The sequence below is a fragment of the Leucopleurus acutus genome (assembly GCF_964270905.1).
Source record: "Leucopleurus acutus genome assembly, chromosome: 12".
Lineage (NCBI taxonomy): Eukaryota > Metazoa > Chordata > Mammalia > Artiodactyla > Delphinidae > Leucopleurus > Leucopleurus acutus.
The window spans coordinates 14,034,401-14,046,531 of NC_139154.1; the positions used below are offsets into that span (position 1 = coordinate 14,034,401).

At 47.9% G+C, this 12,131-nt stretch overlaps 1 protein-coding gene across 1 annotated transcript in view; it reads left to right on the forward strand.

Moving 5' to 3' along the window:
- Positions 1-386: 386 nt before the first annotated feature.
- The window catches only part of RPIA (ribose 5-phosphate isomerase A), a gene marked incomplete at its 5' end in the record, with an annotated part of 30,610 nt that continues 18,865 nt past the window's right edge, over positions 387-12,131 (forward strand). Inside the window, 3 exons of the mRNA XM_082851964.1 lie at positions 387-659; positions 6,320-6,380; positions 8,517-8,572. Of these exons, the coding sequence (XP_082708090.1) occupies positions 387-659; positions 6,320-6,380; positions 8,517-8,572 (390 nt within the window). The remainder of the gene's footprint in view (positions 660-6,319; positions 6,381-8,516; positions 8,573-12,131) is intronic.

The window sequence follows — 12,131 nt, forward strand, 5'->3', positions numbered from 1 at the left end:
AAAAGGACATCTCTAGAAGAGCAACTGCCCTCAGGCCTCGTCCACCGCCACGTTCTTACTTCTAGAAAAAACAACAGGGTCACGTCTAACACTCCCTTCGCAGATGCTGGAGCAAAGAGAAAAATCTCCAGGATTGACCCCACCGGGGCTACTTGGGCGGTACAAGCCGTTGCGCCAATGCCTGTTGCCGAGATTGGCGAACCTGGTCGCGGAGCATTGTGGGGCTGGTAGTCCAGGCTGGGGCACGGCTTTAGGCCATTGAAGCCGTAGAACTACATTTCCCAGAAAGCCCCGCGCCGCAGCAGACGCGGACCTAGTACGTCACTACCAGACTTCCGGCAGAGCCGGGGGCGGGACCGTGGCGGAGGCTGGAGCGGGGCGGCGGGATGCAGCGACCCGGGCCCTTCAGCACCCTCTACGGGCGGGTCCTGGCCCCGCTGCCCGGGCGGGCCGGGGGCGCGGCCTCTGGCGGAGGAGGGAGCAGCTGGGGCGTTCCGGGTTCCCACGTGCAGTTGCCGGGACGCGCGCAGTTCGGCGCTGGCAGCACAAGTACAGCTGGCGGGGACGCTAACAGCGTCTGCCCGGCCCCCTCCACGATGTCCAAGGCCGAGGAGGCCAAGAAGCTGGCCGGCCGCGCGGCCGTGGAGAACCACGTGAGGGTGAGCAGCTCAGGACGTGGGGCGCCCGTGCTCGGCCTGATGGGCTCGCGCTCTGGGCACTGCCGGTTGCGCCTAGTTCCTGGCAGGGAGGGAGCTGCGTGAGAGGGGAGGGGGTACGCATTTCACCCGCCTTGAGACCTGCTCCTTCAAGGCCTTTTAGATGTGGAATCGGTTGGGGTCGCGTTCCCTAAAGTTGTGCTATCTAAAGACTGCTTGTCCAGGCCAGATAAGTTTGCAAAGTGGAGCCTGGTGGTGTGTGTCTGATGTTTGGAGTGGGGTTAGTAGGGACTTAGCGTGTGGCTTCCTTTTCAACAAATAAGAGACTGGGACTGCGAGAGGTGTTCACTCGCTTCACTGCCCTGGGAAGTCGGGGGGGGGCTGATTTTAAAAGTGTTTTGAAATTTTACTCCAAGAAAGTGCTTAGCTGGGCGCGCACTCGCTCCTGAGTGTACTTGTTGGAGGGAAGAGGAGACTGAGTCAGAGGAGAAACCCAGGCTTTAAACCTCCTCCTTTTGACACTTGAAGTCTGGAGGACCCTCTTTAAGGTCGGGATGTGGAGATGTTTAGCTCTTACTTGGCGAGGTCGTGGCCCTACTTGTTTGCTTTGTTGCGGGTGTGGTCCTCTTGGGTGGAGTCTTTTAACCCGAGCGCATTTGCTGGCAGCAGTCAGTTATCTTAATTGTAATACCGGCGGCCAAGTGGAGTATCTCTACCCTTAGGTGGAGTTTCCTTGACTTTATTGGCTTTTAGTCTTTCTTTTCTGCTTCCTGGAAAGTGGTATCAGATTCCCTTTTCTCTAGTGATGGTTCTTTATTCTTTACATTTGGTAATGCTTTCGTGTACAAAGTTATTTTGCCTAGATAGATGTTTGATCCTCCCACCGCCCGGCTAAGTGGGAGGGGCGAGTGTGGTAACCTTTGGCTCAGCGTGTTCTGTAGGAGGAATGACCAAGGATCCTCCAGGACCCAAACCGAGTGACTTCCGTTCCAGTGCCCTTCCACCTGTTACACAGCTGCTCTGTTCTGGTTTAATAGTGTGGTTAGCAATAGGATTTTCTGTGGGGATTCACAGAGATAATGTAAAATGTGTAATCTGGCTCTCCTTTTGGGATTCACGTGCCTCAGCTGCAAAATTGGGACGGTAAGCTGAAATTTCAAAATGCCTGGATAAAGTGAGTCGTAATGGATAAATGTAATGGATAAATGAGATCTATACAATTAGAAAAGACCCATGTATTACATTTCCTGTTAACCTATTTGCATTCCTGTTTGGTGGCAAACCCCTCCCTGACCACTGTTTTATTATTATGTATTTGGTTAAATTACAATCTGCAAGCTCCCACCTTAGGCCAGAGCTGCAAAACACTGGATTCTGGCCACATTATTGCATGACGTTACCAGGCAATCCTGGGGAGATCGTCATAGGCCTTTTGGGGGCACTCACCCCAATCTGTTACACGCACTTTCCTTTGCAAACTTCTCTTCTGAGATGCCAACACTACTTGAATTTTGTATTTTCTGCTTTGTAACTTTGTTTCATCCATTGCAGGTATTTGTTGAGTGCCTACTATGTGTAGGTAGTTGGTGTGGTGGTCAGAAATGTGGCTAAAGGGAGGGGGAGAGGCTGGTCCTGGATACTTTGTAGACAAGATAACTTAATTGAGAGCCACAGGTTTATTGAGCATAGTCCCGTACCTCACTGTCAAGGCTTAGCTGCACTCTCCAGGGGGTATCCTATCCTTTCTTCCATCTAAGGCCGAGTTTGCCTTTAGCACTTCGTGTCTTGAAATTGTTTACTTTTTACACAACCCAGGTTTGGCTGCTCACCCCTCCAAAGACAAGTGTTGGTTGGAAAGAAAAGTTTACTTTATTCTGGAGGCCGGCAACCTGGGGAGAAGGCGGACTCCAAGGATCAACTCCAGGGGAGAAAGGGGAAGTTAATCGCAGTTAATCATTTGGGGAGGGGGCGTTCAGAGTCTTATCTTCCACTGAGTGCAGACTTTCTTCTGATTGGTTGATGGTGAGGTAACTGGGTGATGGTTAGCCGGAAGTCTTGCGCCCAGCCTGAATTTCCCATCTTCCACCTGGGTGGGGCCTTAGTTCCCATACAGGAACTCAGAGTTGTATTGTTTTGTATATTCCTTGAGGAGGAACCGGGACCTTGCCTGTCGCAGCACCATTGCTTCTTGACTGCACCTCCCTGGTTTCTGCAGTCCCTTCCTTCCCTGATTAGCAACTGTTTGAATCTGCCCTTTGGAACTCAGGGGAGGTCAAGGAGGCTGAAAGAAGCCCATTTCCTACAAACAGGAAGCGAAGGACACGGAAAGGATTTGTACGGGAGGACACCATAGGGTCGTGCTCCGTTTCATACTCACTTGTGTAAGTTTATCAAGCTAGGTTGTGTGCGAGGTCCTGTTCGTTCCACCTTTGGAATGTTCTTAGAACTGACCCTTCCTGTTGGCCTGCCAACTCTCCTGGTTTAGGCTCTCCTCATGGCCAGAAGATTGCAGTTGCCCTTATCTCGTCCCCTCTGTCGACCACCCGAGTGGTGCATTATCGTCTTCTGAAGCTTTAATCTACTCTTGTCACTGTGCCCCTCAGGTGGCCTCATCCTAACCTCCATAAGACACATCAGGAGCATCTATTGTAAACCAGTACTGAGGCAGGTGGAGGGGATACACAGATGAGAGGCTCTAGTTCTTGTCTTTACGCCCACAGTCTTGTTTCCTTCTCTGCTCCCTTCTCTCCCATATACCAGAACATTGGAAAGGACAGACTACTGGCATCGAGTGTGTGTTTTAATATCAAAACCCTTGACCAAGAGTGCTTTTTTTTGTCCGCTGCTTTTGCCTATTAAAATCATATATGTCCTTCAGGGTTTGGTTCAAAGGGCATTCTTCCTTTCCGTTTTTCCTTAGTCTTGTAGGGGAAGCAGTTCTCCCCTTGAATTCTGTAGCACTCCACACCTCTTAGGTGCCTTATGCCTCTTAGGTGTCTTTATGGTCTAGTTATGTGTATGTGCGTCTCCCAGTTCCCTGAAGGGTAAGCTTCTGGAGGGTAGTTAACCTTCTTTTCATTCAGTGTTGGTCACAGTGGGGCCTTCCCAGTAAATGCTTGATGAATTATGCGGAGTGCGGACACGAATATGGAGGTTGTGGGGTGAATCTCCCTAGCCCATTGGTGACTACTTGCATTTCTGGGTGGGTGGAAAACTTGGAGAGTTCTCAGCTGAAGCCTTTGGGTAGCCACCCGGGACTCAGATGTGCCGGTTGCAGGATGGGTCACCATGCAGGGCCATGCCCTCCTGAAGGTCCCTAGCCTCCTATGTTCTCTTTGGAGCCTGGGCTTAGCTTTTTGTCTGGCTTGGCTTGAAGGAGTTGGTGGGCAGTGGTTCCAGTCGGTCAACAGAAGAGGTTACCCTACTGGACAAGGTGACCCAAGTTGTGGTGTTGCACGTACGACCTGTTGTCAAGTACTGCCATTAGGAGGAGCCTGCTCCTACAGCAGAGCCTGCCTGGCAGCCTTCTGCTGTTGGGCCACATCTGTTTGGCTTTGGCTGGTGCACTGATTCTTGGCCAGTCGTTTGATTGCAAGGTAGCAGGACCACAGGGTTGAGGAGCTCTGGGCCTGGCAGGCCTGTGCAATTCCTGGCCTCTTTCAAAAGCCAAGGGAGGAGCCTTGCACAGAGCTTGTGTGACTCACCCAAGTTCATCTGTGTGCCACCTGCCTGCTGGGTGACGTGAGTATATGGCAGAGTATGGTAATGAGGAATCTGACAGTTGAATTACTGTATAGCTAGAGCTCACAGCTTCAGGTAGGGTGTGAAGGTCAGGTTGAGCCTACCTAGTCGAGATATTTCCTCGTTACTTAAGGTTTGTACATTTTCTGATATTCAGCTGTTTTGTGTTGTGATGTAGCATTTACTGGTCTTGAAGACCTTGCTATTGAGGTTTGCCCAAGTAGCTAAATGGCTATTGGATGCATTGCCTTCTTGAGGGCATCATCACAGGTGAAATCCTGACCTAGCACAAGCTCTGTTTGAAGGCCCCTTGGTGTTATTTGGTGACTTTGAAACTTTGAGCAAAGGCACACACCCCTGTAGGATCAGATACTACCTGCAGATTCCAGCATTTCATTGAAAGTATGTCTAATAATCTCTTGCTCATTTCTAAATCTTAAATTTTTCCTTAGGGTGTTGAATTCATCTCTAAAGTGAGGCTAAGGGCCTTGAGGTCACAAGGAGTTGTTGTGAGATTTGATTTATATTAACATTTATGAATCTTCTTGGTAGGTGCTTAACAGATGATGTTAAGCTTTGGCTTGTAGCTGTTTTGCCCTAAACAGGCAGGAGATTACTCCCAGGAAGTTGCTTAAGAACCAAGCTTCACATTAGTTCCTGACTGTTTGTACTCTGACCTTGTTTTACCGTTTGTGGTCTAACTGACCTTGGCTGGGCCCCTACTCTGCCTCTGGTCTACTCTGAGGTACCTGCCCCCTTTTCTTAAGATAATAGACTCAGTAGTAAGATGCCTGTTTCTTCTCCCTTGTACTCAAGGAGTGGCTTCCTATATGGCAGATGAAGACTGTTTCTCATGTTCCCACCTAAGCCTTCACCCTCTCCCCATTTTGTCTGAAGCAGGCTTGTGCAAAATGAGGACCCCTTGGGATCAGTCGGACAGATGACGTGATTTGCTGTTCAAGGTTGCTTCAGACTCTTCTGTTGACTTGGGTTGGAGCTCTGGATGGTAGCCTTGATGTGTGTCTGAGGTTCGCTGTGATGCCACCAACTTGATGGGGACTGTGTAAATGTTAAACTTGTGTGAAAAGTCGCTGAAGCCAGAAACCTCTGTTTTCTGCTCTTAACGTTCAGCTAGGCTGTTTTTCTCCTAGGGTCTTTCCTTTCTGATCGTGCTCCTGGGGATGGCCAAAAATCGTTCCGCGTTCATCTGCAGGCCATTTCTGTGAGGCTGACTTAAGTTGCTCTGTGTTGTAAATAAGCCAGATCTTTTGTGTTGATAAGAGGTAGGGAGTGTTAAAAATGAGACAACAGACCCAAAATGGAGTCGCTTATGCCAAGCCCCGCATCACCAAACAATACCTAGTTACACTTTTGGCTCTCCCGGAAATGGAATCTTAGCTCAGTCAATCAGGAATCACCTTATCAGCACTATTGAGGTCATCTGCCTGGTAGACCCCTGCCGTCCCCTCAAGGGAAGTGACCTTACAGTAACCAGCTTGCTTTTTTGCCCAATATAACTTCCTTGTCCCCGCTTGCTTCTTGCTATAAAAGTCTTAATTTTGTACAGCTCCTCAGAGCTCCCTTCTGCCTGCTAGACTGAGTGCTGCCCAATTCAAACTGATTTTTGCTGAAATAAATGCTTAAAATTTTTAATAGGCTTCAGTTTATCTTTTTACAGGAGGAAATGGTGATGTCATTGTCAGGGATGAAAGGAGCAGGGCTCTGCTGATAAATTGCCACTGGGCACCAGGACATAGTACAGCTTTGAGGTTCAGTGATTATGTTTCTGTGGGCACAGTACCTTGCACCCAAGTTGGTGAATTGCTGTTCCTAATAATTTTATAGCTCTAGGAAGTGGGCTGGAGACGGGAGTGAAACACGGTATTATTAAGTCTTGGATTTCCCTCCTCCTTTTTTTGCAGAATAACCAAGTGCTGGGAATTGGGAGTGGTTCTACAATTGTCCACGCTGTGCAGCGAATAGGTATGTTTTCAGGCTGACTCCTGGATGTTTGTGTGGGGTGGTGGGGATGGGGGCATAGCGGAGAGGGAGGAAGCGGGGCACAGCTTGGCACCAGCATTGTGGAGCCTGTGGCCAGGTGAGTGTTTCTGCTCTTCTCTGAGTGGGATTCTTGGGCCTCTTCACCCAGATTTGGGGTTGCCCGGGCTTTGTTTACTCTGCTGAGCTGGGTGAGGAGCTGACTTAGGGTGAGGTCTCCGCAGAATCTTAATTCTCGTCAGTGGGGTGTGTGTGTGTGGCCTCGTGGGTCCTGAGGCAGGCAAACCCTCTAAAGCCTGCGGTTTCTCAAGCAAACAAACCGAGGTCGGCGGGGCCAGCGCAGGCGCGGCCTGTCCGTGACCCTGCAGTTGGTGGCTGGCTCTGCAGATGCTGCCTTCATTCTGATTTGGGTGTCTCTGGGCTCAGGAAGGGCTCAAGCATTATCAACCCCGGTGGCTGCTGGACAGGTTTGACCGCCCTGCTCTTGTTTGTGAGAACAGAGCCCAGAGGCCAGGCTTGCCTGAATGTGGATCTCCTCTGGCAGGTGCCAAGGGGCTGTGCTCAGGGGACAAAGCGCAGGAATGCTTTGTCTTTAAGGAATGGCTGTGGTGCGGGTGTGATGGCTTCTGAAAAACTCAGCGTTGCACACCTTTCTGCCTCAGCGCTGAGTATGTGAAGGACTTTAGGGCGCAGGGATTACTGCGGGTTTCGTAATAGTGGCATCTGAACCCCCAAGGCGTACACCCAGTGATTAAGGAGACTTGAAATTTTTAATAAGACAGTTTTTCCCCGTCGACTGAAAAAAAATTCACAGCCTCGAAGTCGAGAATTATGTTGTATGTGTGTGTTATTTATTTATTTATTTATTTTGGCCATGCTGTGTTGCACGTGGGATCTTAGTTCCCCGACCAGGGATCAAACCTGCACCCCCTGCATTGGAAGCGCATAGTCCTAAACCATTGGGCCGCCAGAGAATTGCCCAAGAATTATGTTTTATTTGGGGGTGTTACTGAGGACTTAAGCCTGGGATACAGCCTCCCAGATAGCTCTGAGGGACTGTTGAGGAGCCAGGATATACAGGAGTTTTTGCAAAAAAAACCCCGAGCGGTCAAACATCAAAAGATTACAGTTAATTAAAGAAAAACCAGACATCTCAAGTTAGTGAATGTAGTGCTTTCCTGTGTATGGAAGATGCAAGGGTCTGGGCTCAATGAAATTATTCCTTTGATGTGCACCTTAGTCTAGAGCCAGTATCCTGTTTTTTCCGTCCTGAATTCTCTCAGGGGTGCACCGCTTGGGGGCAACTGCAGTGGCTGAGGGCTTGATGGCTGCGACATCCTTTGTTTACTGAAATGACAGTAGACGTTCTTTGTGTGCATCCCTTAAGACTTTCCTTTTTGTTTCTTTTTGGCCGCATCGTCGGCATGTAGGATCTTAGTTCCCTGACCAGGGATTGAACCCGTGCCCCGGTTGTGAAAGCACCGAGTCCTAACCACTGGACGACCAGGGAATTCCCAAGACTTTTCTTTTTGTTTAAATCGAGTTTTCCCGAAAGGTACAAATCCAAAGTGAATAAATAAACCCTCTTTAACCACCCCCTGGGGTCTATAAATGATTATATTTTTTTTACTGACTGTAAAAGTCAAATTCTAGCTTTTCTCTGTAAAAGCCTATATAGGGAAGTAGTTAAGACTGGCACTAGAATGCCTGGGATCAGATCCCAGTTCTGCCATTTATTAACTGTGTACCAGTTACTTTGCCTCTCTGTGCCTCAGTTTCCTCATCTGTAAAGTGGGGATAGTAATTGTAAGTTATCTTTGGGTTACTGGATTAAAAGTTCATGTGTACAAAATTCTTTGAATATTGCCATGCACATACTAGCAAACCCTGACGTTGCTCTTTCTGTGGTTAATACTTACCTCCTTAGGCTTTTTTGTCCCTGTCTAGTGACATGTGAAGGCTGTTTACCAACTTTTCAGCAAGGGTGGGGACATAGAATGAAAGGGACATTTCAGTGGGGGAAGGGGTTGGACCTTTTCTGTGGGATTTGAGCAAATGTGAGTACAAGGAAAATAAGGTGAGGACAGAGAAAAACCACCAACGCGGCTTTTGTCTCCACAGCTGAAAGAGTGACACAAGAGAATCTGAACCTCGTCTGTATTCCCACTTCCTTCCAGGTATGTCCTGCTTTCCATTCTGCATCTTGGCAGTTGGATGAATCTTCTGGGTCCCTGAGGATGTAGGGGTGTGGCTCTGGGTCGTGTACCAGGGTTTTCTGGGCGAGAGAGCCAGGAGCGGGAGCGCAGGTGATTGGAGATGGCTCCTCAGAAGCATGGTTTTAGACGTGAATATTTTAGTGTATCTTGTATTAGGCACCACGGAGTACGTAGAGATAACCACATGGTCTCCGTCCTCAAGGAGTATTATCTCCATTTATAGATGAAAAAACTTAGGCTAAAGGGCGTTAAGTGATGCATTAGAAATGCAAGTACAGTAGTTTGAGTCCATGTCTAATGCTGCTCCACCATAAAATAGCAGGGGCTGGTGAAGGAAAGCAGTGGAGCCAGTTAAACACAGGGAGAGATAAGGGAATAGTGGACTTCAGGAAAGGAGGGAAGAGAGGTGCCGAGACAGAGCCCCATGCCTCACCTGGCTGTTGTGGGGAGGGTATGTGTGTCGTCTCTCATTGGCTTCGTCGCAGGGATCCTGTGAATTGGGGTTAAAGGTTGGCATTGCTGGTGATTTGTGCTCCTGTGATGTTGTGGACATGGTTTTGGACAGCTAGGTCTTAAGAAACTCTCAGTCCTGGAGGCAGGATGTGTCAGGTGTGTGCCCCAGCCTGTCAGAGTAGGGAGTGGAGGAAGGATTCCAGGTAGGCAGGATAGGAAGTTAGGAAGGATAGTGCACTCTGTCGGAGCTGTTTTGAAGTTAAATCTCTTGGAGGCTCTGACAAGCTGCCCGGACACCCAGGGAACTGAAGACGATACCATAATTCCTGCTTCAGGCTAGAAAAGGAGTGGTTTTACCTGGCCTTTCTTGCTTTGGAAATCCTGATGTTCTGAGGAGATGCTCTTAAAGTCAGAGGGGCTGTGATGGGTTGCCTCGCTCTTGAAAAAGCGAAGTGTCTGATTTTTCCAAGTGACTTGATCATCTAGTATTTTTATTTCTTGTTTAATAAAATTATTTCATATTGGTGCTTATTTTAATTAAAGCTATACATACACATAGATTGAAGAATCAAATAAGTCATTTTATTAAAAAATAAGACACTCCCTTCACACCCTCCCCCACTCCTAACCACCACCATTTCTTGCTCTTTAGATGGACATACTTTTAAAACTCTTCTAGCTGATTGGGTATTTGCTCCAAAGTCTGGAAACTACATGCTTTTCTTGCCATTTAAAATTTTTTTTTCAACTTGAGGTAATAATTCCACGCTCAGTGGATGCAGGGAAGACGAGCATTCGGTTCTCTCTTCCCTCCTTGCTCTCACAGGTCAGACACCCTTCTCCTAGTCTGCAGTACAGTTACGTTTTGGTGAGGCCCCACTCAGAATCGTGATGTCCCAGCTACAGCTGAACTGTGCAGTCAGCTATGATTACGCTTCCGTGCCTGCTCATTATTTTGTTTTCCTGAAAGTTAAGTAAATGATGCCTTTGTTTTTTCCATTTCCTTGGTTGTCTGCGGACTCCTTACTAATTCAACCCCAAACTCTTACTTGGATGGAAAATCTCACTTCATTCTGGCCCAGTGGATATTCTACTCCCATCAGCTTCATCTTCTTGGTACTCTGGTTGGTAGCAGCTGCCCTCGGCTGTTGTCTTGGGATCTCCCTTTGTGGTCAGGAACTTTCCTTCTCTGCTCTTTTTTTTTTTTTTTTTTTTGGCCGCACTGCACAGCCTGCAGCATCTTAGTTCCCTGACCAGGGATGGAACCTGTGCCCCCTGCAGTGAAAGTGCAGAGCTCTAACCATTGGACTGCCAGGGAATTCCCTCTCCTGGCTTTCAATTTGCTGTTGAGAAGCTTGCAGCCATTCTGATCCTTTGTATAAAATCTATTTTTCATTCTCTCCCTTATATTATCTTTTCTTTGTCTACAGTGTTCTGAAATTTCACCATGCTGTGTCTTGGTGTGGGTTTATTTTTGTCCAGTATGCTGGGTGCTTGCTGGGACATGTCATTCTACAAATTCACACTCTTCAATTTTGGGGATTTTTCCCCCTATTATTCCTTTAATTTTCTTTTCTCTGTTTTCTCTGGCTCTGGTCTTTCCTTTTAGGGTACTTGTTATTTCCTTGGTGCTTGGGGCCTGTTTTGTCCTTTTGTCTTTTCAGCTTTACCTTTTTCTAACCCTTCTGTTGAGCTTTCTTTGCTCTCATGTATTTAATTTCAAATAACTCTTTTTTTTTTTTGTTCTCTGAAAAGTTTTTTTGTTTGTTTTATGGGTGCAGTTTTTTTCAATTTCTTCTCAGCTCCCTGAGGATGTTAATACTTTGGTTTTTGTTTTAGTATTTCTTCTCCTATATCTCTTTTCTCAAAGTTTTTTTTTTTTTTTTTTTTACAGTTTGTTGGAGGTATAATTTACATAGAAAATTTACTCTTTTTCTTAATATCTATAAAAATAAATTTATTTATTTATTTATTTATTTAAATATGGCTGAGTTGGGTCTTTGTTGCTGCGTGCGGGCTTTCTCTGTTTGCTGTGAGCAGGGGCTACTCTTCGTTGTGGTGCACAGGCTTCTCATTGCAGTGGCTTCTCTTGTTGCAGGGCGCAGGCTCTAGGCGCACAGGCTTCAGTAGTTGTGGCTCGTGGGCTCTAGAGCGCAGGCTCAGTAGTTGTGGCGTATGGGCTTAGTTGCTCCACGGCATGTGGGATCTTCCCGGACCAGGGCTCGAACCTGTATCCCCTACATTGGCAGGCGGATTCTTAACCACTGCGCCACTAGGGAAGCCCCCAAATTTACTCTTTTTAGTGTATAATTCTGAGTTTTGACATAGTCATGTAACAACCAACACAGTCAAATATTGTTAGAATGCTTTGTTCTTTTTTTAAAAATTGCAGCTCATTTTGAAGACTAGTGGACTAAGAAGCTGACCGGAAACCAGCTCTCGGGTGAGGGTGGTCCTTGCTCTCGGCTTGTCTGCCAAGAGCACTCGTGGCAGACAGATCATTGGGGAACCCCTAGTGTTAGATCATTTCTTTCTTCCCTCTGGCTGGTCAGGTTTCCCGGAGAAGACTGCCCAGTGCCCTTTCAGGAGGGGTATGCATGGCTGCCTGTGTCCCGGGAGCCAAGTAAGAGAAGAGGGCTAGAAGATGTCTGTCATTATTTGGGACATAACCCCCGTTTTCAGCGTAGTGCCTGTGGTAGACGGGGGAAAAGTGCCTGCTACACGTTGCAGTATTTCTTTGACTCTGGGCCTGATCGTGTGACGTGTTTTGCCAATGGGATGTGACCTAATGGCCCGCCATCAGTGGCTTGAACAGTGAGTGCTTTTGCTTTGTGGCTTGGCCCTTCTGTTGCTGAAACCATTCTGCGGCCATGTGAACAGGCCTCGGCTCCTCCTCTGGAGGATGAGAGGCTCTTTTAAGCCTCTGAGTCTTGGGGTAGCTGCTGCACGGCCAAAGCTTGCTGATGCAGTACCCCCTCTTCAGCTGCGCCTGGCAGCCCAGTCCTGACACCTGCTGTTTGACCGCCAGAGAATGAACGTGCTGCTTTGGGGGTAGTGGAGCAAGATG